The sequence below is a fragment of the Liolophura sinensis genome, chromosome 13 (genome assembly GCF_032854445.1).
Source record: "Liolophura sinensis isolate JHLJ2023 chromosome 13, CUHK_Ljap_v2, whole genome shotgun sequence".
Lineage (NCBI taxonomy): Eukaryota > Metazoa > Mollusca > Polyplacophora > Chitonida > Chitonidae > Liolophura > Liolophura sinensis.
The window spans coordinates 27,324,063-27,349,516 of record NC_088307.1 but is presented as its reverse complement, the minus strand read 5'-3'; the positions used below and the strand labels follow the sequence as shown (position 1 = coordinate 27,349,516).

At 41.0% G+C, this 25,454-nt stretch overlaps 1 protein-coding gene across 1 annotated transcript in view; it reads right to left on the bottom strand.

Annotated features, from left to right (window-relative positions):
• The window catches only part of LOC135481026 (laminin subunit gamma-1-like), a 61,931-nt gene that overhangs the window by 3,773 nt on the left and 32,704 nt on the right, over positions 1-25,454 (bottom strand). The window contains exons 20-36 of the mRNA XM_064760957.1: positions 24,865-25,117; positions 23,133-23,255; positions 22,452-22,568; positions 20,901-21,114; positions 19,656-19,825; positions 17,296-17,458; positions 15,012-15,199; positions 13,755-13,851; positions 13,030-13,170; positions 10,537-10,569; positions 9,150-9,272; positions 8,443-8,576; positions 6,923-7,558; positions 5,436-5,716; positions 4,202-4,343; positions 2,544-2,720; positions 1,005-1,161 (exon numbers count right to left, since the gene is read on the bottom strand). Of these exons, the coding sequence (XP_064617027.1) occupies positions 1,005-1,161; positions 2,544-2,720; positions 4,202-4,343; positions 5,436-5,716; positions 6,923-7,558; positions 8,443-8,576; positions 9,150-9,272; positions 10,537-10,569; positions 13,030-13,170; positions 13,755-13,851; positions 15,012-15,199; positions 17,296-17,458; positions 19,656-19,825; positions 20,901-21,114; positions 22,452-22,568; positions 23,133-23,255; positions 24,865-25,117 (3,149 nt within the window). The remainder of the gene's footprint in view (positions 1-1,004; positions 1,162-2,543; positions 2,721-4,201; positions 4,344-5,435; positions 5,717-6,922; positions 7,559-8,442; positions 8,577-9,149; positions 9,273-10,536; positions 10,570-13,029; positions 13,171-13,754; positions 13,852-15,011; positions 15,200-17,295; positions 17,459-19,655; positions 19,826-20,900; positions 21,115-22,451; positions 22,569-23,132; positions 23,256-24,864; positions 25,118-25,454) is intronic.

The window sequence follows — 25,454 nt, the reverse complement described above, 5'->3', positions numbered from 1 at the left end:
ACCAAGATATACATGAATATTAAAATATTTTCAATAATAATTAGCATTATATCTTAAACTGGTCGTCATCTTTGACAAATTAAAGGCGGTCAAGATTGCGTCAGTTTAGACCTATTGCCCCTGACCAATGAGATCGCGTGTTCGAATCCAGAACTTGTTGCTGGGTGAATGAAGCTTAACACAAGGTGATCTGTTCGGTGATTTGCCAAATATCCTTACGAGTACGGAGTAAAACGCCAGTAGGAAGTGGGACGTGGCCTAGTGATTAGAAATCCTTTTCTTTCAGACGCTGGGGCTAGAGGCTTGGGCTCATGCACATGCCCTTGGGCTGAAAATTTGTAGACTCCCTCACCCTTACTGACTGAGGGATACTGGTGGCAAAAGGCGGTCGACGACACTTGTGTGGCCGTTCTTTAAAGACCACTTGTCTTCCACTAGTATTGTGTGAATATCTTGTACGCCACCTGTGAGAAAGTTTATCAGTACCTTGCCTAAGGTCGTTGGTTGCCCTTCCGGTTTTCTCCGCCATAAAACTGACCGACATCGTATACACTCAAAAAATTAATCTGTTGATTTTAACAGAAGATCTTTGTCTGAGTGATGCTAGAATGTATTCTGTTGTTGCAGCAGATTGTTCTGCTAAATATAACACACATTTTGTCTTTTAATCTTACAGAATATTATGATGAATATGACATAATATATTGTGTTATAATAACAGAATACACTCAGCATCACTCAGACAACAGACTTTCTGTTAAAATTAAAAGATTAAAATTTTTTTTGAGTGTAAGTGAAAATATCTTGAGCATGGCGTTAAGCAACAATCAAATAAATAAATAAATAAACAAATAAATAAACGTCTGTGGGGGGAAGGATATGGCTCATTGACTATAGGATCGGGATCAGAGTAAGGCGTGGGTTCAATCACGCCCTTGGACTAATCCGTGGACCAGCCCCAAACGGTTTTGTACACAGACGATGTGTGACAGGATAAGTCGTACCTTGTAGCTCAGCCACATCGGCAGCCGCAGTCAGATCGGCGGAGAGGCTGTCTATGGCACTATTGGCCTCCACGGCCAGCTCGTAGCCTGGACGTGACTTCTGAACGTTCAGCACAGCGCTAATGTTCGTGATCAGGCCACTGTTCAGGTTGTGTTGCTGTAGAAGAATGATCAGATTTATAGTGTCATTTTGCTCAGTCAAAGTCAGAAAGCAAATCTGTGATTAGGCAATTAAGTAATCGTAGTCTTAGCCGTCAGGATTTTGTAGGTAGGTGATGAGTGCGTGGGCACTCCGTCAGAGCTCTGTCTGCTTTTTATTCATTCATTCATCCATTTAATTCACCGGTGTGAAAAAATACAATTTACCCTATGTAGTGAAAACTTTTTATTTATTATATAGCATACTGTTAACGCAGGAACAGAATCAATGTAATTCAAGATATAAAGTCAATCAAATTGCTATATATTGTAACTTCAGCACTTTGAATGGGACGACACCAAATCCGTTAATGAGAGTGTACTTTTGAGTAAAGGAGGCAATCTGGTGTAGCTCTTCGAACCTCTGAACTTATATGAAAATCTTATGTTCTTCTTGTAGTAGGAGGTATACGCAATTTGTACATAAATAAATTTGCCCGCTGCCATGAAAATCAAATATTGCTGAGTGTCTTTAGCATAATATATTTCACATTTAAAAGACAAACTCTGATGAATTAAATAACTGACGAATAGGCTTTTCACGCCGTATTCGGCGTAATTAATATTTCCCTTACACGACGACAGTTAGTCTCATGCATGAATATAGCTCTGATAAGCCTGTGATTACGTATGCTGTGTCCTATTTTTAACTATGAAGGATAAAGGTCAGAGGAATTATTTGGTGCCCAGCAGTAGTATATTATAGCTAGCAAGGGAAGTACAGAGGTGTTCAAGGTAAGCTTATGGGACAAGACAGGGCTGTGATAGTATACGTGATGACAGCTCCACAGAGCTAGCATGAAGTCTGGTGGAATGTGTGGAGCAGACGTTTTCACGTGTAGCATAGTACCTATATCCTTCGTAGTTAAACTAGGTATGTATGCTTCCTCAACATACAGAAAACGACGTTACATGTAATTAAGCTAGATAAAAATCTGGTGAATAATGATTTCTTTTTTTAGAGTTATTTTGTTCATGCGGTGAGAATAAAGACCAAAGGTTCAGTCGTCGCCAAGGTTGGTGTCAGATAGAAAGCAATCAGTGTATTAGTGACAACTGTCAATCATCGGCAAACAGGAAACTGCGTCCTCATGCCAGTAAGATGGCAGGTTCAAATCCAGCTCTCTGAGGTTCGGTGTTTCCACGTTTTTCCTTTCATGAACTCCACGCGCGTCGTGTACATATCAGTTAAATATTACTGGATTGATGATTTGAGTATTGATGAAAAGTCTTTATTTGTGGATAAGGTTGTTACTGTATTTAAAACGCGTCACAATGCATATAAACAGCATAAGCTTAACTCAGACTTTATATCGTGTGGTTTTATAAAGCCAACGTTACCTGTTGAGCGCTTTCCTGTATCGCTTCCGCCTCCAACGCCACCTGGTGAGCACTGTTAGCATCAGTAGTTGCCGTGGACAGGCAGCTTGTAACGGTCGCTATGGAAAGAGAAAGGCTGTTGGCCTGCTCTTCTGTTTCTAGCGCTCTTTGGTGCGCATTGGCAGCCTTTGTATTCACCTTTAGGTACAAAAAAATAGGTTATATTACTACAGTTTCATTCATGCATGAACATTAAGACTTCATTTTCATATGGCAATTCCCCTAGCTCTCCAAGGAATATTTGAATTACACATTTGGATTTCCACCCACTATTGCAGTGTCGTTGAAAAGCTTCATTGCCTAACTTGAAGAGACAATTTTTGGATACCCGACACTGAATTTCCTTGCGTTTTGAGCAGTAAGCCAATCGAATGAATGCTTTTATGGAACAATAACGGATATACAGACAAACAGAGATTCCGTCTTTTACTGTAAGATGTGTGAACCGTGCGTGGAAACACACGATACATGGCAGGTCACTCGACTGAATCTGCAATTCTGCTTTTCCAAGAAGGAAAGCTATGATCACGACTGATCCGCAATATGAAGCTCAGCTTTAGTAAGAAATAAGGCTATAAACACGACTGAACCACAATATGAAAAATTACCGATCATAAAACAAGCAACTTTTCCCCGCCTAAGGCTTTTCTGGGCTAAAATGAAAACGCGGTCTGCTCCTCATTCTTGCCAAACAGGTGAAGGATTACTCATGTTGTCTTTCAGGAAAACAATGGAGAATTGTGCTTAGATCCGAGTGGCGATTGTCTGGGTTAAGACCCTATTGATCACGTGATTAATTTCCAAGGGAGATAATACAAATGCATGCAGTATCTACGTGACAGCAAAGATTGATCAGGGGAAAATGGGTCCTGGTCTTCAGAGATAATACAACAGTCCTGGTAACAGGAATAAATAACAGCTAAGTTGCCCAATCCCTAACGAGACCCCTGTACTAAAATCTGTGTTGTGCCTAATTTAAAGGATACACGAAAATGTACTATAAAACCAAAGCGGGACGACCCTATCACCTTCAATAAGGGCCTCATGCTGGCTTCCTCTCCGGCCGTAAGTGGGAAGGTCTGCCAGCAACCTGCGGATGGTCGTGGGTTTCCCCCGGGCACAGCCGGGTTTCCACCCACCATAATGCTTGCCGCCGTCGTATGAGTGAAATATTCTTGAGTACGGCGTAAAACACCAATCAAAAAACAAAGCGGTTTTCATAGCTATCACGTTGACGTCAGCAGACTACTTACTTTTTGGACTGACTCATGGGGCCTTAGGTAAAAGTGAATCTTCAAGAGATTTTTACCCCCAAGAAGAAACTTAAGCAAGTTTTTTTGGTGTATTTTTAAATGTTACGCAACATCATACACTCCGTATTAAGAAATAAAAAACCAAGTGATTTACCTATCCTTTCAAAGCAAATTACAGATAACCATTATAATACACTTCAACGTCGGGCATTGGTGACAATTTGCGGGCTGCCGGCGCCAGGAGAGCATCTGGTTTTTGCCAACACGGCGTGAAAGTAACTTGATAGAAGTCGATAGTTTATCTCCCGACCCTCAATAATATGACCTACACTAATAATGAATAAATTACTGTAGATGGTTTCTTGCCTGGTCAATAACGCTTTGAATGTTCGTTTCCATAGTATCGGTGTCTGCAACCAAAGACTGAGTTGTTCCCCTTAGGACAGCTGAGGAGTTCAGATTACTATTGAGGGCGTCCAGCTCATGCTGTGCCAGTCGAGACTCGGATCTGAAAAAAAAAAAGATGTGCATGTGGCTAAAACAGAGTACAAGAAGTCTCATTAGATAAACAGACATGGACATATTAGAGAAGCCGAAAACACTACGTCGCGTCACCCGGTACAAGCCCACATGGCTAAAAGGCGAAACACATACTCCTCACAGCATATGCGCACCTCCCTACTTTCTCTTTACATGACCGCCACCACTAGCAAAATGTGTAAACAAAGCGAGAACAACACCGCAGTCACTAAGTTCACGGCGATGAGGCAGGAAGTGATGTCAGAAAACACAAAACATCTTCGAAACTACTGTGCTGTCTTGTGGCAGGGCGAGTCCATGTTGCCAAAGTGGTGCCGCCACTGAAGTATCATAACGAAGACACCAGACATGATACCCCACGCAGTCACATTATACTGACACCGGGACAAGCAGTCCTGTTACCATGCTCTAACCTCATTGTGCTGAGCGGCCAACTTCGAAGGCTGACAACCTGAAGGCTGATGGTCGTGTGCTTCCCTCTGGCTGTGATATGAGTGAAATTTTCTTGAGTTAAACATCAATCAAATAAAGAAATAAACAAATCAAAGGCTGACACCTAGGCCACCGAAGAAAACGTTGGGGCACGATTTTTTGCAGCACGTGACCCCAGTAACCTTGGAGTTGTTCAGTATTTCTGTTCCAAATTTTTGCTTGATCTGATAGTCATTTTAAAGTGAGCATAGGGAGTGGCTCATGCGCCGAAAGACAGAAATGTTTTGTACAGAAATCTTGGGAACAACGCCGAGGTCACTGGGTTCACGGTGATGAGGCCAGAAGTGATGTCAGAAAAGGGCAAAATTTCTGTTTCTGCTTTATTGCTAATACTATTTTAAACATTCTACTTCACCTAAAATATAAAGAATACGATTCCAGCCAACACCTGAAACAATTTTATTGATGAATACCAATTAAATAGTTCCGCGCGATAACACCGGTGGAGAGCATAAGCCTAAACACGCCTACGCGCATGACACAGGCTCTAAAGGTCAAGAATGTCTAGGGCTGGCAATGATGTGGAGTTAGCATAGAGCGGCGCATGCGCTGTAAGAACTGTACTTACACGGCCTGAGAGGTGACCTCTTCTACTTCCAGCGCCGTCACCAGAGCACTGTTTGCATCCTGGTTGGCGGTGTCCACTTCAGCTGCTTGGACTGGGGCTCCTCGGATGTCGGCAGTTATAGCCTGCATGTCGGAAAATGGGCGCAGAGATGTTGCTTGGATGGTTTGCACAAGTGTCCTAGCCTTGTTCACGTTCGTGTTGGCGTTAGTCACCAGCTGTAATCCTTCTGCTAAGTCCGAGACCGCTTTCGTCAAGTCTGTCTTGGCTTGGGTGGCGACATCCTGCGGGAGGTAAACATCACGACAATGTCGTACTGAACAGGATATACGGTCGTCAGAGATTTGCTCTAACGTTAGGTTTGGAAGAATTTTGTTCAACAAGGATGGCCCCAAATCAAAGTCCATGTAAAAACTTGAGGTACTTGCTGCTGCCCTGTGTCAATGCATTTGAGATTTTCCAAATACGTCTCCACGGCCATTACATTGCACACATGTTCCTTATGTTTACGTCTATCGATTTATCGTAAGCACATCGTGAATCTGTTATTTTCTCGGCTGCATGAGATTCCTTGGTAATGCTCAAAGAGAACAGCTATACTGACAGCATATTTGACAAGGACAGGTAACTGCATCAGGTTTTTACATGGAACCCGCTTTGAGGTTGATTTGAGCCCATCCTTTGCCGAACAAAATTTTGCCAATCTCGGACTAGACACACGATCGTAAACCAGACGTCGTGCAGTTTACTCATCGACTAGCAAATAACGCTTATGAAGCTACAGTGTACAAAATAGGTTTTCTAATGGTGTCATTTAACTTCTGTCACATTGGGGTCAACGAAATTGCTACAAAAATACGTCCATGCCTGTTTTCAAAGATGCTTTGAAACTGCTCAGACCATATTTCAGTCAAAAAGAGAACCCACTAAGATGGTCTTACATATTTGGGTAACATTTTACAAATCCTGTTTCCGTTAAGTCTTTCACATTTGCGACTAACAATACCAAAGGCGGCAGCATAGAAAATAAGACCCGAGAGTGTGATAGTTGGCAAATGGTCACACGTATAACCAGTGAAATTTGGGCACTTGTCAATTTACTCTTCCAGCTGTTTATATACACTCAAAAATAAATCCGTTAATTTTAACAGCAAGTGTGCTGATTGATACAAGAATGTATTCTGTTAACACAACTATAAAATATGACAGACATATTCTAATAATTCAATATAAATATTCTGTTAGACTAACAGGATATTATGTTGAATATGTCATTACGTTATAATAATAAAATACTTTCCAGCATCACTCAGACTCAAGGTTTTCTGCTAAAATAAACAGATTAATTTTTTTTAGTATATAGACTTAAAAAGTAGGATTTTGGGGCAAAATTACGCAAAACCTGCAGTGAAGATAATTACACTTTAATACACGTCACCGGTCTAGCCAAAATGCTTAGCCAATCATATTAAAACACTCTATATACATACCCTAAACCCGCTGACTTGACTTTTAGCCCCATTGGTCAAGCTCAAAGCATCCGTGGCATTTTGATTGGCTATCAAAGCTTGATCCATCACCTTGGACGTGTCAGTACTTTTCGTCTGAAGTAGAATCTGCGCAAAACCCAGCGTCTGGTTGGACGTTGCTAAAAGGTTTTCCGCCAGGGCGATGTTGTTGCTCGCCCCTGTGTTTACTCTTTCAATGGTGTCTAACTCGCTGGAGACGCTCAGCAAATTGTCCTGGTTGGTTTGGAAAGCCGTTTGAAACGTAGGTCCAATCTGGTCCTGAGCGTTAGCGCGACTGGTTTTCGCATTCTGTAAATCATTTTTTGCCGAATCTACCCGCTGCTGCAGAAGGCTTATCTGATTATCCACCGTTTGCACAAGGTCCGCCAAGCCCGACAATTCTGTGAAGGCGGCGTCACCTTGAGTGAAGAGGTCGTCTTGAGAAGTTGCTTGCGTAGTAATCTCAGACTGCAGTTGCTGCAGAGACAAGGTTGTACCGCTCGGTGAAACGCCGCTGCCGACATACTGACGCAGGCTGTCCAACTCGGCTTGGATTTGAACCATTTCAGCATTCAAGCCGTCCAGATCTTGATGGGTAGCGTTCACAGACGATTTAACCTGCAGAATCAAGGAATTCACTGAAAAAATAATCTGTGAGATTTATCAGAATGTCATGTACATGGCAAGGCACGGTGCTGTGATGCTAACGGTCGCTCTACGTCTGGATTTTATATATTTACTTGATTGGTGTTTTAAGCCATACTCAAGAATATTTCACTCATACGACGGCCGACAGCATTATGGTAGGGCATAACGTCTGGAGGTGTGTCAAGTATCGGACTTGGTGAGGCGCTTTAATGGTGGTTTATTAAAAGGGAAAAAAGTTGCGCCCAACTTCCTAAAAATGTGTTTGTGAAATCTGATACGGCCGACCTATTTAAATTTCGGTTCATTTGGCCAGAAGTTTGAGGAATTTTAATTCGCACCATTCATATTCTTTTTTAACATTTGATTTCGTTGGCATAACCTTAGTTGCTTTTAATAGAATTTGATTTAGCTGGAACAGATGAGGTTTGCAATTAATGCGGTGACATTGCAATAGTTCCATATTCATCGGTTGACAAATAAGTTGGTGACTTTTAATTGGCTACAAAATTACAGTTTGAAAGACCTTTAAATCTATCCATACATAGTTTAGTAATCCCATGAAAAACAGAAAACACAGTGGTGTAGCTTTCACCCTATTCTCTTTGGTGAGTGTGGTGAGTGTGGTGAGTGTGGTGAATGTGGTGAGTGTGGTGAATGTGGTGAGTGTGGTGAGTGTGGTGAGTGTGGTGAATGTGGTGAGTGTGGTGAGTGTGGTGAATGTGGTGAGTGTGGTGAGTGTGGTGAGTGTCGCAACGTAAGATAAATCTGCATGACCAGGCTTAATGCTCAAATTAAGGTTTATTGTATTCTAAATAAATAAATTAATAAATATACGACCTGTATTAGTCACTTACGTTATCATAATTCTGTTGTAAGTTACGCAGAGTTGACAGGAAGCCCTGCAGATCCTGGACCCCTTGGAGAGATGACTGCACCCCCGTAGCAGTATTGTTGATGGTTATCTCTACATCGCTGGCCTGTCGATTATCTAATAAAGGATAAAGAATAATTTATACGTTTATAGGTATATTACCATTCATTAGGGCCTAGGCTCAACTAATAGCACGAATACCTTAATAAAATACTGCAAACTGTTTCATCAACAGACCATATAGCTACTCCAGAATGTTCAATCAAAACACCATATTTACTTCAGACAGTTTGGCAAAAATGTAATAGCTATTCCTCAGTGCTTAATCAACACACTATAATTACTGTTTGACCAACAGTTCATAATTATTCCCAATCTTTAATCAAAACACCATAATTACTTAGGACAGTTTGATCAACTATTCCTTACAACACACTATAATTGCATGTTCCAACATATTTACTCATGACTTAAGACTTGATTAACATACATGCATATACTCCAGAAAACTGGATCAAAAACTGTTGTTACTCCACTCTATTTATTCATGTCACAGTTACTCCCGTCTGTCTGATCAACATGCCATAGTTCTTCCAGATTGTCTGATCAACATGTCTTCATTATGAGTTTAAAACCCTAGACTGTTAGATACACAAACTACAATTATTCTAGACTGTTTGATCCACATACCATAGTTACTCCAGATTGCTTTGGCATCCCCATTTAACGTGTCAATGGCACGTCCGACCTCGTCAATTTTGGTTGCCCAGTCGTCGAAGCAATCACCACAGACTTCACAGTTAGGATACACGCCTGCAAGAAACAAGCTACACACTGAGAAGGCGTTTCTGGACACGAAACACAAAAGCCAAGAAAGGAACCGAGAACATACTTTCTGAATCTCACTTTTGTAATTGTCATTTTTATATATCATTTTCATTTTTATATATCATGTTTATGTGAAATCATGTTACTATAATCGCTAACAATAAAACTTGAAGAAATACTACTATTACAGGTGCGACAAATTTGTGCACTTTCCCATAAAAGCATGAAACTTTGCAGAATTGCGGAATGTCCTTCTGCAGACTTTCAGATGTAGTGTCATCGCAGATATGCTCTCTGTCGATCATAGCGGCCAAAAAAGATATCTTTGCAACTGAGCATGCCACAATGATAAATTTGGCATCTATAGTGTTGTTGTCGTGGTCCTACTACAAGCTCGCAGATACAGAGATGTAGAGCCATCGCAAATATACTCTCTGTCGACCATGGTGACTTTTTAGCATTCCGCCATTGCCGAAAGAAATTTTCTTAAATATTTTTACAACTGAGCATTCTATGACGATAAATATTGCATCTTTACTGGAACTGTGATGGCTCTACGGCTCGATGGCACATTCTGCACTACACAAGGTGTGTATTGCGGCATTATTTGTACATCCGTCGATGTCACCTGCCACCGATGTCACCTGCCACCGATGTCACCCGCCACCCCTAATTTGTTTGCATGTATATGTATATGCGACAGACAAAAGGGCTGTTTCACACGCGTGTGCTCCTCTGGATTGTGGCAATCTTTTATGCTGTTCAGCTCCAAGTTCTAGCAGCAGTCTTTTTTAATGTTCATCCTCAGCACACTGGTATCCGCTGTGCCCACAGTTACACTGCGCCATGGCATGTGCTGTGTGCAGAAGTATACAGGTGCTACATTTACAAACACTAAGTTGATATTTGTGTTGTATTTGAGTGCATAAAATACTGGATCCGTATGCTGTCGCTATTGTCTGTCATAGTCTGTTGGAATCGGCTGTGGTCTCACCTGGCGGACGGTGCTTCCCGTTCAGTTACTGACACACGAGGTACCGTTCCAAAACCGGTCTTGGACTATGAACTTACAGATTCACCATCTTTCACTGCTTGCATAGTCATGGTGGTCACATTGAATAGTTCACGCATCAAACCCTCAATACTTATTTCATCAAATTTGGGATCTCCATTGATCACAGCTTGTCAGTTATATATGTACAAATCAATGGAAAAAAAAAACATCACTGAAAACGTTCATTAAACTTACCCAAGTCGAAAACCGTAACATATTCATAGGTGTCTGAAACAATGCAGAATAGCACAGATTAATAATAAACCCTACATTTGCTACCGACTAGTAGAATGAAAATTCAATGAAAAACGGGGTGTTGATTTTCATGGAAGGCAATTAGAGAAAGACAGGACACGATTATTAAACGTGTTGATCGCAACATATACACTGCCTGGTATGTTACAAGAATCTTTACTGTAGGCAAAATCGCTGTCGGGAAAGCGGGAATTAGTTGGACCAAAAACTGGTTGTGATATAAATATATGTACGTGAACGTAACTATAAAGGTATTATTCTAGCCAGTGCTCGTAATATTACGTCGACCAGTACTTTGACTTATTGATAATGCGATGTGTATACTTTCAGGCCACTGAAGAATCCTTGTCTTTTGGTAGGACTTTGTTAAATCAAACTTCGAGATCATGCTAAACCAGCACCACCAGTTCTCGGCACTGTTGACATCAATATCAGTACCCCAGAAAAGTTATCTGGATACAGAATATCAGAATAGAATATGTGAATAGCACGTGACTACCACGGCAACCAATTCTGTTTGAGTATATACTGTCTCGCCATGATCGTTCAGCCTCAAATGTGGCGGATTGACGGTAAAAATTATTTACCGCTGTTCACATGCGCACTGAATGTCCTATAGGTTAACCGATGTCAACAACATGTTTCTACAAATTAGCTAATCTGTTTTTAGGTTGGCCAAGGCCAAAATAGTCCATGACAATGACAGACATGGACCAATAAGGACATTTGCAGGATCTACCGCGGTCGCCATCTCTATAACTCACTGTTAGCCATGGTAGAGGTTGGGAAAATCGGATTTCTTTTCATGAACATAACATGATTGCCATTGACCCTGTTGGTTCGACGAGTCTCACAACAGGTGTGTTAAGGGCAGAGACCACACGGTTGACGTCGATTTATGTTACAGAAGATTTACAGCGCCTGTGAACAGCGGTGAATGTTCCCTGGCGTCAATCCGACACATTTGGAGCGGTTTCTCTCCGTAATTCTAGCAAATGCGTTGCTCGATGAGAGTTACCCCATTCTGTAACTAGGCTCTTACAAGTGAGTTTTAAGCGTGACAATCTCACCTGATCAGATATGAAGAACCTTTCAGACAAGACAAACAGGGAATGCAAAATGATGTTTCATTTCGAATAGAAAGACATGCTTTCAGAGAAATAAGTTTCTAGGTAGCCAATATATTTATCCGTATTATTACAGTTAATTTTCCAATTTTAACATTATATTTCTTTATCTATTTGATTGGTGATTTACGCCGGCCTCAAGAATATTTCACTTTTTGGACGGCGGCCAGCATTATGGTGGGAGGAAACCGGGAACAGCCCGGGAGAAACACACGACAATCCGCAGGTCGTTGATAGACCTTCCCCCAGCATGAGCTGGACTTGAACTCACAGCTATCGCACTGGTGAGAGGCCCCTGGGTCACTATGCTGCGCTAGCGCGGCAACCAACTGAGCCGCGGAGGTCCCTTAACATTATTTAAGCGTCAGAGTCCATTGTTATGTAGCTGCCGATTATTTTTCAAGAATCAGCAGTTAATGTTCTTTTGTCCTCTGGAAGGAACTGTCAGTCAGAAATGCATTCACTTTATAACCCTGGCAGTACCAGGACGTACCTGCATGTTACAAGGAAACACTTATTTCGTGTCGCTTTATACAAAGAACTTTACATATCCATTCACTTTAACATCTGAGCATACACTAGGCGTGTAAGATTATGGACGGTGACTCGGTGTTTATCTGAATTGAACGAACCTCACTCATAAAATGGCGAAATCTCATAATAGATTACACAATTTCTGTGACATTGACATGTCAAGGCATCGAGATATCCAAGATATTCGTAACCAGAATGCCACAAATTATACCCACCAGTTCACCGTAGTACAAACTCTATTTTGCTGTTTCATATTTTCCCTTAAGAAAATTGATTACGCCACTCTACCTCACTCTGGCAAAATTTGGTGTATTTGAAATAAAGGCGAAGAACAATACTGTCAGAAAATAAATTTCACATTCATCAGCAACGAATGGACCCTTCATATATAACATTCCTATGTCAGAGAAAGGACTGTCGTCACAACAAAAGTTTAAAGTCGCCTAAAAGAAGTAGACTTAATGGACTTACCGGATAGTTCAGTGGGAAATTGATATTTTTTTTAAAGCCTAGTGTTCGTGAGTTCGAATCCCACCCTGCCGTATCCTCGGGTTTACAGATCGTTACCCTTCATCACTGAGCCCACAACCAAGCAAATGTCGATTCTTAAAAAAAAATCGACCGCGCATACAATGGCATGACGTCACGACTGCCGTTTAAGACACTCCGCGCCTCGCCCATCATTTTTCATTTGCTGAGCGTTTCACTACTACATAATCGTCTGATGTTTAGTTGTAAAACATAATACGCTAATTGTAACAAATAAACTTACTTTTGGATGACTTGGAACACCTGTCACATGTTCTGCCAATAATGCCTGGTTTAGCGCAGTCGCACTGGCCGGTGGTGACGTTACAGGAGCCGAAGGTTTTACCAGTGATGTTGGCAATCCCTTCCGGCCTGCATTCACAAGCTACAACATAAAGACCATGTACTCGTCATCGTTTGGACACAAAATATTACAAAATTGTAAAGTGTTGTGAGGATAGATCTATTCGTTTCAACCTTTTACCTTTTCATTCATTTTTTATCTGTTTTGCGCCACACTCAGAATATTTCGCTTATACGACGACGGCCAGCATTATGGTGGGAGGTACCACTTCAGCTTATCAAATTGTAAATGATTTAATAATCCATAAATTTACCTGTGTTTATCGTTAATAGAACATTCAGCAGCTAGTTGTGTAGCCATCAAAATAAGTGTTTTTATTTACTGATATCACCGTTGTCTAACGCCATACACAAGAATTCCGCAACTTGAAAGGCTTATGAGAGTTATGCCAGAGACTCTGCACACTCCGGCCATATTTACCTAAACACAACTGTACTCATAGTACCGACAGTGGAGGCCCATGATGGAGTAACAATGACACACTAGTTTCTGTAGTTACAACTCGAGACGTTTAATGAGACTGTTAATGAAATAGGATATATATATATATATATATATATATATATATATATATATATATGTAGATAAGGACATGATGAACATACGTTTACATCCAGTGTCTGTCACAGCATAGAAAGTGTCTTCACAGAAATCACATCGCCTTCCTACCACATGATCTCTACAAGCGCACTGTCCAGTTGTCTGAAAACAGAAACATTTTAAAAACGCTGTACAATGTAAGTACACATGTCAATAATCTTGCTAGCCAGGGAAATTCATAAATTTTGAGCTGCTGATATCATTAGAAAAAGTTCTTTTTTTCGCACATGAACATGTAATTACATGGAGTTGAATGCTCCGAAATTTTTCCAGTTTCTTTTACCTTCTAAGGTAATAATGAAAGAATCCTGATATACATAAAAGGATAGAAGATGATCATTCTAACAAGACTTATGTTGGTCGATGATTTTGGTATAAATCTGTAAAACACAACCCAGGTTGACTGTAAATGGGAGAAAAGAAACTAACGCGCTCATTAACGACAATCCCCTCCAGACGTATGTGAGAAAGCCTGACAGCAACCTACGGATTGTCGTGGGTTTCCCTCGGGTTCTGTCTGGTTTCCTCCCACCTTAATGCTGGTCGCCGCCGAATAAGAGAAATATATTACGGCGTAAAACACTAATCAAATAAATACATTTACGTGCCACATGTCCTGGCATGGGGGTGGAGCCCATTTGGATAAAGGTGAACTTCTTGAAAGAAAGGCAGCAAGTGTACAATGATACTCGACCCTCCGAGTGAGCCGACCTAAAGCTGTTTTATCTACAGACCAACTTCTCTGTTTCATATGCTGTTCAGTCGAGATGTAATTTCTGTTTTTTTTTGTTTGTTTGTTTGTTTGTTTTTGTTTTATCATCAATGAAGACACACCTCCACCTTGCTCAATGCAAATTTATCCTTCTAAGCCGAAGTTTTTGGGGCTCGTACATGAAACGTTCTGTAACTATTACGTCACTGTCAGCTATGTCAGAAAACCGGCTGTCGTGAACCGTTAGGTTTGCATGGTCTGTCTCATAAACCGTGTACACTGTACAAAATGTACAGTATAGACAGTAAACTGAAGCAGCGTCGGCAGTATGATAGTTGGTAAATGATCACACACGCAACCAGTGAAATGCGGCATCTTATGGTAGTTTACCTCGGTTACGGTTTTATTGTAACTGTTCATGTAAATGCATGCACGGTACCAAAATACAGGCCCTCTTGCACAACGACTTCAGAAGAACTGTGTAAAATGTAAGGACGTTATTTACAAATTTGTAGACGCCGCAGTGCAACTGGACGTATACATGACTTACCAAGTTACACGCCATTCCAATCCCACCTTGGGGATGGCAGTCGCACTGGGTACAGCCCGTGTTGGTGTAGTTGTAAGAGTTGGCCATGCATCTATCACAGTAAAATCCCTTAACATATGGATGACACATACACTGTCCACTAGATGGGTCACAATCTCCAGTAGCTCCTATCATGGAGCAATTACACACTGAAACAATAAATTAAACAGTTAGGTAAGTTTTGAAATCACGCCCTATCGGGGAACGTCTTACCCTAAATGAATTTGTCCCCAACATCATCCGAGATTTTCGATTGCATTGTTTGATCAGGCGGATTTAAATACTGACATACACTTGTGAGAGCTGCAGGTCATGTCCACAAAGTGTATATGAGATTTAAAACCTGCGCAATTGAATTACTGCGCAGGCTGACGACATTTTTCTTTGTGACACTACATTCCATGGTGCGTCATTGTGCCGTCACACCACTATACCAGCGGTGTCTGCAGTTGACATAGCTGGCATGATTTTTTCTTAGCTCAGCTTTACATATACGCGAGATTGGCTTCTGTTTGATAAATATTGCAGGGACAAATCGTTATCGGCATGTTGAGAAGGGTATATGGGGATTTAATCCCTGGGAGTAAAAATTTACTACTTCGCCTGCGTCTCAGGGTTAATAGTTCACCCCCATAGTCTTAACCCCTATGTTCAACATGCGGACAACTTATAGGTCCAAAACGTGAAATAGAATATTTCCTCACGATGATGGCAATTTGTCAGACCAAAACATTTCAAAACGCTTTAAAAGATTTCTTATCCGGTTGTGTGAAACCCTAAAATAATAGACTAATCCAGTTCAAAAAGTCTCGGAAGACAAGCCTTATAGGTGGGTGGTATATCCTTAAACAATAGACCAATACAATTCAGAAAGTCTCGGACGACAAGCCTTATGGGTGGATGTTATATCCTGGAGCAATAGACCAATACAGTTCGGACAGCCTCGGAAGACAAGCCTTATGAGTGGGTGTTATATCCTGAAGCAATAGGCCAAACAGAAATGTTGAAAGACAAGTCCTTGTTAGGACAGAACAAAGGGTACAGTAGCATGTACAGCTCCTTGTGTAGGGGCGGTAGTAAACAGAAACAACACAGGTGTGGAATGAAATGCTTGTTGCACATTTACACTCTAGTTACACTCTAGCTACACTCTAGTTACACTCTAGCTACACTCTAGTTACACTCTAGCTACACTCTAGTTACACTCTAGCTACTCCTTATCCAGAAAGAGCAACACATTAATAAAGAATACAAATACAACTCTCTGTCAATCGGCCGAAACTTTGACGCCTAGATTTACAAATACATGTACAACCCACAGAAGAATGAAAAGTAAAAAAAGGCGGCCTCCGTGGCCGAGGTGGTTAGCGTGCCAGCGCGGTGCAAAGGCTCAGGAGCCTGTCACCAATGCGGTCACTGTGAGTTCAAGTCCAGCTCAAGGTGGCTTCTTCTCTTGCCGTACTTGAGAAGGTCTGCCAGGAACTTGCGAATGGTCGTGTGTTTCCCCCGGGCACTGTCCGGTTTCTTCCCACTGCAATGCTGGTTACCGTCGTATAGGGGAAATATTCTTGAGTAAGGCGTAAAGCACCAATCAAATAAACAAATAAAAATGAAAAACATCAGCATGAAGAGTAAAACTAGGACAACCAAAAGAGTGTTAACAAGTGTGGACGCGTAACCGGTGATATCCAGCCCCTTGTTAATTTTCCCTGTAGTTTTATTCTAACCGCACATGAGAATGCTTTAAAAAGTAGTAACTTCGACACCCCCTAGCATGGAGGCTTTAACTGAGTCAGGTAAAAATGCTGAGATGTTAAAGGCAATTTATCCCACGTTACTGGTCTAAAAATATAACGTGAAAAGCATGCTGCATATGATATCCCGTAGTTCTTAGTTCCTAGTATATCTGATGCTCATAGAAAAGCATTTAAACAACTAAATCTGCCACATTCCATCCTCAAAAAAGTACTGGGAGAATTTTGATGACAGTGCTAGTTATTTATTAAATCTGTCTGTGTTAATGGACCTCACATTTCCCCTCTAAATTTTACAGGTACATGTAAAAACTGGAACTCACAAGACTGCATCCGGTATCTGGTTATTGAATGAGTAGTTTTTATGACATTGCCAAATAATTTACAAAGACCTTAAGGAATGATACCATGTTCTTCTTCCAAGTTTTTTTTTTTTTACCTTCAGCATTAAAACATTAACACTGAACCTTGCAGGAAGTAGGCGTACTTACGCGAACAGCTGTTCGACATAGCATCCCCAAAATATGGCTGATCACAGATGTCGCACTCTTTCCCACTTGTGTTGTTACGACAGTTTATGCAAACTCCTGTCTGCGAATCGCACGTGTCCGCTCTCCCATTGCACACGCATTGCACACAGCGTCCATTATTGTTCTGAAAGTGAAAAGGGAAGTATAATGCAGGGCATTAATTAACTTATTTATTTACTAAAAACCTATATACTTAGGGCATAAAGCTGTGCTCAAGAATATTTCATTCACACGATGGGCGTAAGAACCGGAATCCAGACGATACCCACTTCGCCTCATCAGGTCACAGAAATCATCAGACACTGTGGTTGAGATTAGGTGGCGATTTCGAGGTCGAGATTGCCCTCCCTCAAATTACCATGATTTTGAGACCGTAACTATGAATCCAACCATCCTTTGACTTGTTCGTAACTTTCAAGCCGCAATTACGAATCCTAAGGGTTGTGACTCTCTGGCAGTTACGAATTCATCCTTCCATCAAATCGATCGTTGATATTCATTGCATGATTATGAGTACATGTATTGGAATCAATCGTGTGCGACTCAGAGGCCGAGTGTAGCCCTCCTTCAATCCAATACAACTTTGAGGTCAAGATTATGAATGCAGCAGTCTGGTAATTGACCGTGACTTTTACACCTAGATAACAAATACAAGCCTTAAATCAATCGTCCGTGACTTTGACACCTAGGTGACGTATACATCCCTCTCTCAATTGTCCGTGACTTTGACGCACAGATTACAAATACACCCATCTCTTAACTGATCGTGACTTTGACACCTAGATTACTAATACAACCCTCCCGCAATCGTTCGTTATACGGTCACTGTGAGTTCAAGTCCAGTTCATGCTGGCTTCCTCTCCAGCCGTAAGGGAAAAGGTCTGCCGGGAACCTGCGGATGGTCGTGGGTTTCCTCCGGGCTGTGCCCGGTTTCCTCCCACCATAATGCTGGCAGCCGTTGTATAAGTGAAATATTCTTGAGTACGGTGTAAAACACCAATCAAATAAATAAATAAATAAATAAATAAACAATCGTCCGGTACTTCGACGCTTTTATTGCAAATATAACCTTCTCTCAATCGGCCATGAATTTGGCACCTAAATTACAAATACAACCTTCTCTCAATCGGCCGTGACTTTGGCACCTAGATTACAAATACAGCCTTCTCTCAATCGGACGTGATTTTGGCGTCTAGATTACAAATAAAACCCTCTCTCAATCGGCCGTGACTTTGACGCACAGTTTACCAACACCACGTTCTGTCAATCGGCCGTGACTTTGACGCCTACATTACAAATACATTTCTCTCTCAGTCATCTATAAATTCGACCGCTATATTACAAATATAATCCGCTCCCAATCGTGGCTTTGGCATCTACATTACAGCCTTCTCTCAATCGGCCGTGGCCTTGACGCCGAGGTTTTGAATACAACCCTCTACATTGGCTATGAATTCAAGATCACGCTTACGACTACAGCCCCCTCTCAGTCCGCTGTGATTTTAATGCCGCCCTTACGAATACAGCCCCCTCTCAGTCGGTAGTGATTTTAAGGCCGCCCTTACGAATACAGTCCTCTCTCCGTCGTGATTTTAAGGCCTTACTTACGCATACAGCCCTCTCTCGACAGTGATTTTAAGGCCGCGCTTAGGAATACAGCCCTCTCTCAGTCGGCCGTGATATTAAGGCCGTGCTTACGAATACAACCCGCTCTAAATCGGCAGTGACTTTGTGTCATTCCTACAAGTTGCGAATGTGGTTACACAATACATGTAGAATATTGTTGACCATTTGATGAGATTTTACAAAGTGAATATTGAAAGCTACTCTACATCACCAATCGACCGCTCAGGTTTCCTCTCTCACACACTAGCGTTTCCTCACCCATACACTCGCGTTTCCTCACCTATACACTCGGGTTTTCTCACTTACACACTCCGATTCTTCCATTCTGCAACACCCTCATTTGTGTGAAATATTCATGATGACAATGCATACATTACAGGAATAAGTTTGTGTTAATACATGTAAGCACACTTCAGAAATTTTTTCATGAGCAGATCAGTTCTTACTCTCTAAAAAAAGGACTGTTTTACAAATTTGCACAACCGCAGCAATATGCGTGTCAGTGGTACACATTCTGTTTACCACAAATACACCTGTCTATCAACACAATCCGCCAGTACACATAATTACGTGAAAGGTGTATTTTTTCACAATGCTATATCGTACGTAAACTGTAGTTTTTAGAGTACTCACTTATATTCATCTATGGTTCTGTTGCACTTTGCTGTCTTATAAACAGTTAAATGTACACTCACTGTTGCATTTTCAGGCACCCCGTAATAGCCCTCAATACACATCTCACAGCGGTCTCCTTGGTGACCAGCAGTGCAGTTGATACACTTGCCCGTGGCGTCACATCCAGAGGCAAAGGCGTTCACAGTGCCATCTACCACATTTCCCGGGCACATGCATGGCTTACAAGCGTCTGCAAAAAAAAACACAAAGATGTGTCACACTTCGAACAACACACCAAAATCTAATCATAATGTAATCATTTGTAATAAATAGGAAAGATTATTTCATCCAGGTTTATTATCTATCCCAGGGTCATCTAAATAAACATTAACAACTTAAACTTTTTTGAATATTTTCAACAATTACATTGTAGAAGCCAGGAAGTATTTCGCCGACAAAAATGGTTCGGGTTTATCTTAAATTGAATTAATACTCAGAAAATATGGAAGCGTTGCAAACTATATCCAAAACTTTTATTTGTTTATTTTCAGAGTTTTCTTTCCGACTACATAAAATGCAGCTAAATGATTGGATTTCATGATGGACTTATCGATCATATATCGATAAAATCGAACGCCAGTGACATCAAACTAAGCTTTAGAATTCTTTTTTTTACCTTTGGATGGCGTTCTTGTAATGAGTACTAGTGTAGTCTGCTGCTACGCAATGCATCAACCTAACTGTGAAATGTCAGAAACTGAACTTGAAAAGTTGGTTTTACTGTTCAAACGCTACATGGATTTCTGGTAAAGCCAATCAGCAATTCAGTTGACCAGCCATCTGCTTCACACACGTACGTCTGCCATCGTATAGCAATTTTTCTTAAGATAAAATATGACAATGCTTTTAAATGGCGTGAATGCGCCTTATAAAAAAAAAATAAAACAGGAAACCTTTTAAAATATATTCACAGGAAATACAGGGTTTGTCCGCTTTTCCTAATACCCATTAGAAACGTGAAACGCTTGTAAACAGGTGCTAATATCTACTTCGCCATATGATTGATAAGCCCCATAATCCTAAGCGATATAAAAGAAATATGTTAAGATAAATGTGAACAAGCATGTAACCAGAGCAAATGTGCCTGATAAAAAGACCCCTTTTAAAATATATTCACACGCAATGTAGTGTTTGCCCGTTTTCCCTACCAGCAATTTACACGTACCGCTTGTAAACAAGTGCTAATATTACGACACATGATCCTTTAACCACATTGTCCCATGTGGGTAGAAGTGAAATATGAAGAAATATAGGCTGAAACTTACCTGGAGTTCCAAGGCCGGCGTCGCCATAGAAACCGGGCAGGCATTTCTCACAGTTGTCTCCCTCAGTGTTGTGTGTACAGTTACACTTGCCCGTCTCTGCGTCACACGCGTCGAGCTCGTGGCCGTTACATTGGCACCCCACACATTTACCAAATGACCCGGGGGTGGCAGGATCTCGCCGGAAAGAAGGGGCACATTGCTCGCAAAACTGACCCTGCGGACCCCAAGATATATATTATAATACAAATCTTTATTTAGTCTACTTGCCGGTCGCTGGTTTAGTCTTTTCGTTATTTGACTGGTGTTTTATGCCATTTTGAGAGGTCTTGCTCCCATATCATGTCGCTTAGCTCAGATGTCCCATCATACAATGCGTTACACGTCATACGTGTACGTGCACTAACATATTGCATGTACACATATACTAAACACTACAAGAGTCACAAGTTTTAGGATGATGTCTCACGAGTCAACATAGCGTGGCTATTTCAACTTTTAGTGTGAAGTCTGTGGAGTCAGCTTACCGTGTCCACAGTCAAACGAGTTAGGGTGAAGTCTCAGAAGTCAACTTACCATGTCTTTGGTTATGGTGAAGCCTTAGGAGTTAACTTACATTATCTACAGTCAAAATTTTTAATGGTGAAGTCTCAGCCTACAGTGAAATGTTTTAACGTGAAGTATAATGAGTCAGCTTACTATGTCTACAGTGAAATGTTTTAGGGTGAAGTCTCAGAAGACAGCTTATGGTGTGTACAGTCAGAGGTTTCAGGGCGAAGACAGTGAAATGTTTTAAAGTGAAGTAGATTGAATCAACTTACAGCGTCTACAGTCCAAGGTTTTAGAGAAGCTTGAGGAGTCAACTTACAGCGTCTGCAGTCCAAGGTTTTATAGAGAAGCTTGAGGAGTCAACTTACAGTGTCTACAGTCCAAGGTTTTAGAAAGAAGCTTGAGGAGTCAACTTACAGCGTCTGCAGTCCAAGGTTTTATAGAGAAGCTTGAGGAGTCAACTTACAGTGTCTACAGTCCAAGGTTTTAGAAAGAAGCTTGAGGAGTCAACTTACAGCGTCTACAGTCCAAGGTTTTAGAGAGAAGCTTGAGGAGTCAACTTACAGCGTCTACAGTCCAAGGTTTTAGAAAGAAGCTTGAGGAGTCAACTTACAGCGCCTACAGTCCAAGGTTTTAGAGAGAAGCTTGAGGAGTCAACTTACAGCGTCTACAGTCCAAGGGTTTAGAAAGAAGCTTGAGGAGTCAACTTACAGCGTCTACAGTCCAAGGTTTTAAAAAGTAGCCTGAGAAGTCTACATTATAAAAAGTGCCTACAATATAAAAGACTTTACGGAATCCTGAGGCAAAGTTGACAGTAGCAACGAAAAGGTTTTAAGATGAAGACTCGAAAGTGAACTAACTGTCTCTAGAGTAACAAGTTTTGGGGAGATGTCTCACGAGTCAACTTATCTTCTCCAGTTAAAGGTTTCAGTGTAAAGTCTCGTGAGTCAACTTACCGAGTCTTCAGTTAAAGCTTTTAGAGTGGAGCCTCAAGAGTACACTTACATTGTAGCCATCAGGACAAACGCACTGCTCTACGTTGTTCACGGGAATCCCGGAAGAGTTGTCACGAGAAGAGAACTGCATGGAAGCTTGCGACAATTGGACAAAGGCGTCTGTTTTCTGAAACAGCGAACAAAGTTTGGATAGATCAGCTCAAGACTATAGCAACATCTTGAACGTATAGTACGGCCAGAACGAAACATTTGCGCCGGGGCTCATAATACTAATACACAAACAATGCTCGCTGAATTTAATGTTAATAAAAATATTACGAAAACAATTGAATGATACATTTACCTCGATATGTACATAAGTTCCTCGTCGAGCAAGCATAGATTCGTATCCCATTTGTTTTGGTGGACTTCATGGTCTTTATTTCTTAAATACATGATCACAATGACTTGGTTTGGATGCCGAAATCAATTAAATAGGTCTGCAACTGTGTGAGAGAGGAGGCCAAACACTTTGAACGTCCCATTTTACATGAAGTATTTTACAAGAACGGGGTTAATCGTTCAAAAGTTCAGTCTGGATTATCTCCCAACATTTTCCCAGGCATAAGTGAATGATAACACCTAGTATACATTTGAATATTTGCTTTGTAATCTAAAAAGCTTAAACTCCTGTCGTCTGATACAGTGTCCTTGATACCTCTGTATCTCAGTGTTTCAAACGCTGACTTACATTGACGTATTTAGCTCGTATCTTGATAGCCTGCAGAGAGGATAGCGTTTCCATCATCTGCAGGAAAGTGGCTCCAACTCCATCTGTTCTGTCAACTTTAAACTCACTTTCAAGAAGAGGAATCTGAAACAAAGTAACAATACTTTCCCATGGAACAGCGGACAGTTTCGATGGCGTAGTGGGACAATGTCTGCTCGTCCACGGTAGATGCGGGGTTCAACCCCGGATGGAGACTAATACTTAAGTGAGATTGGTCATAATTCAGATCTAGTGAGGGACAAAACAGCAGCTACTGGAGCTGGATTTTGTGAAAATGGTTATACTTTAGATTTAGTTAACAACAAATCAGCGGTCATTCGATCTGAATTTTGTGAGATTGATTATACTTCAGATCTAGTGAGCGACAAACCAGCGGTTAATAAGTCTGTCTTTCGTCAGATTGGTTATAATTCAAATCTAGTGAGGGACAAACCAGTTTACTAGATCTGACATGGATTTACGTGTGTACCTGACTGTCCGGTGCCCTCAGTCCTCCTTATAATTACAGTTATAAGTTACTTATTATTTTTTTAGTCATTCTGTTTAGGGAACGGCGCTATTGTGCTAATACATATACAGTAAGACTTGCATAAACCGACCTTGTCAGTAACGCGAGAAAATGACAAATGTTGATTTATGGAGGTTCTATATGCAACAACAAGTCACTTCGTCGCTTAGGTTCTACAGATGTCACAAATAACTAACTTTGGTGACTTAAGTTTCATTTTTCTCAAATTGTATTTCTTTCAAATCATCTATTAACACATTTTTATACAGCGTCTGTTAATTACTCTTAGCAGCCTGATAGGCTCAACGAAATATGGGAAACAAAGTGACAAAGGTTCGGCAATACTGCATTATTTGATCGCCTGAAATGCTCAAAATCTTCTAAGCTAATGATTAACATCAAAAGTAGTGTGCCCATCATAATCATGTTGTTGAGAATGTTTTCACTAGCAGGGTTATCTCCCTTCTCTGACAAGAACGCGGTGTCGGGTTACACAAAGGTGGTTTAACATGCATTAGATACAATGGGGACTGAAAATCGCAGTTGATATTCTCGATAGTAAAGTATGGGTTTATTCAATAAATATAACATGGGTTGTAAATGAAGATATAAGTGGACCAATCGACATGGTCGGTATTGACAAACTGTCGGTTTTTAATGTTTTTCTGTATACGTAGAACTACATACTATTACACACGACGACTTGATGTACGTCGCATTTAATTTACAGTATAGGAGTCTGGTACCTTCACTAGGAAAATAGTCCATCTAGAACAAATAAATAATCAGACAATACTGTCATAAAGAAAGATATCAAAATACTGGCTTCACTGAGGATCGATCTCTTGACTTGTTGTAGGCCTATACTTTTCCAAATTATCGCGTCAATCGCCAGTGGAACTCCCGTTTACACATTGAAGACGCGTCTAGCATTTCTGTTGTTTTAGTGAAAACCTTTCATTGCACATACTGGAAGCTACTAAACATACAGCGGCCGATCTTTTGTCTACCATACTAAATACCTGAACCTCAAGGAATGAGTTCGATACTCGCTCATGCCGGTGTTTACGCATGAGTTACGATCTCAATTTTATTCTGTGTTTGTAGATGTACCTACCGGACACGCTCCCTGACAGAAATCACAAAACAGACACTGATACTTCACTAAAATTTTTCACCACTTACCCTATATTCAGTAGGCCCGTCTCCTGGGTACACACTAAGCTTCGTCACGAGTGAGTAAGCCAGTGCAGTACCGCGGAGAACTAAGTCTCCTAAGGTATCTTCTAGAAATCCTTCTAGGGCAGAAGAGCGGAGAAAAAAGGTGAGAAATCGTCCATAGGCCGAGCGCTTGTCGCCCAAATACTTGGGCGGCGCCAGAAAGTAGAGCGCCTGGCTTTGCAGGTACTGAGGCGAATTCTTTATCTCCATGACGTACCTGTGTGAAGAAAAAAAATGAAAGGATGTTTTCAAAGGTAACTAATGAATGACAAACCCATGTTTAACCAGGAAAATATCTAAGATACATGTATTATTTCATTGTTATATTAACCAACTTTTCACTTGTTCGTTGGCGGTTTTTTTTTGGGAGGGAGGGGGGGGGGGGTGGAGAGAAAAATTGTACATGGAAAGCCACTGGCCTTTGGTAAGTTACTGATGATCTTTCCTGTGATGTGATGTACATATATATATACACCGTGTTTTTGGAGGACAAGTGGTTTTCTGTGAACGTTTAACTGCAAAAACGGAACAACACGAGCGTCGTCGACGGCTTA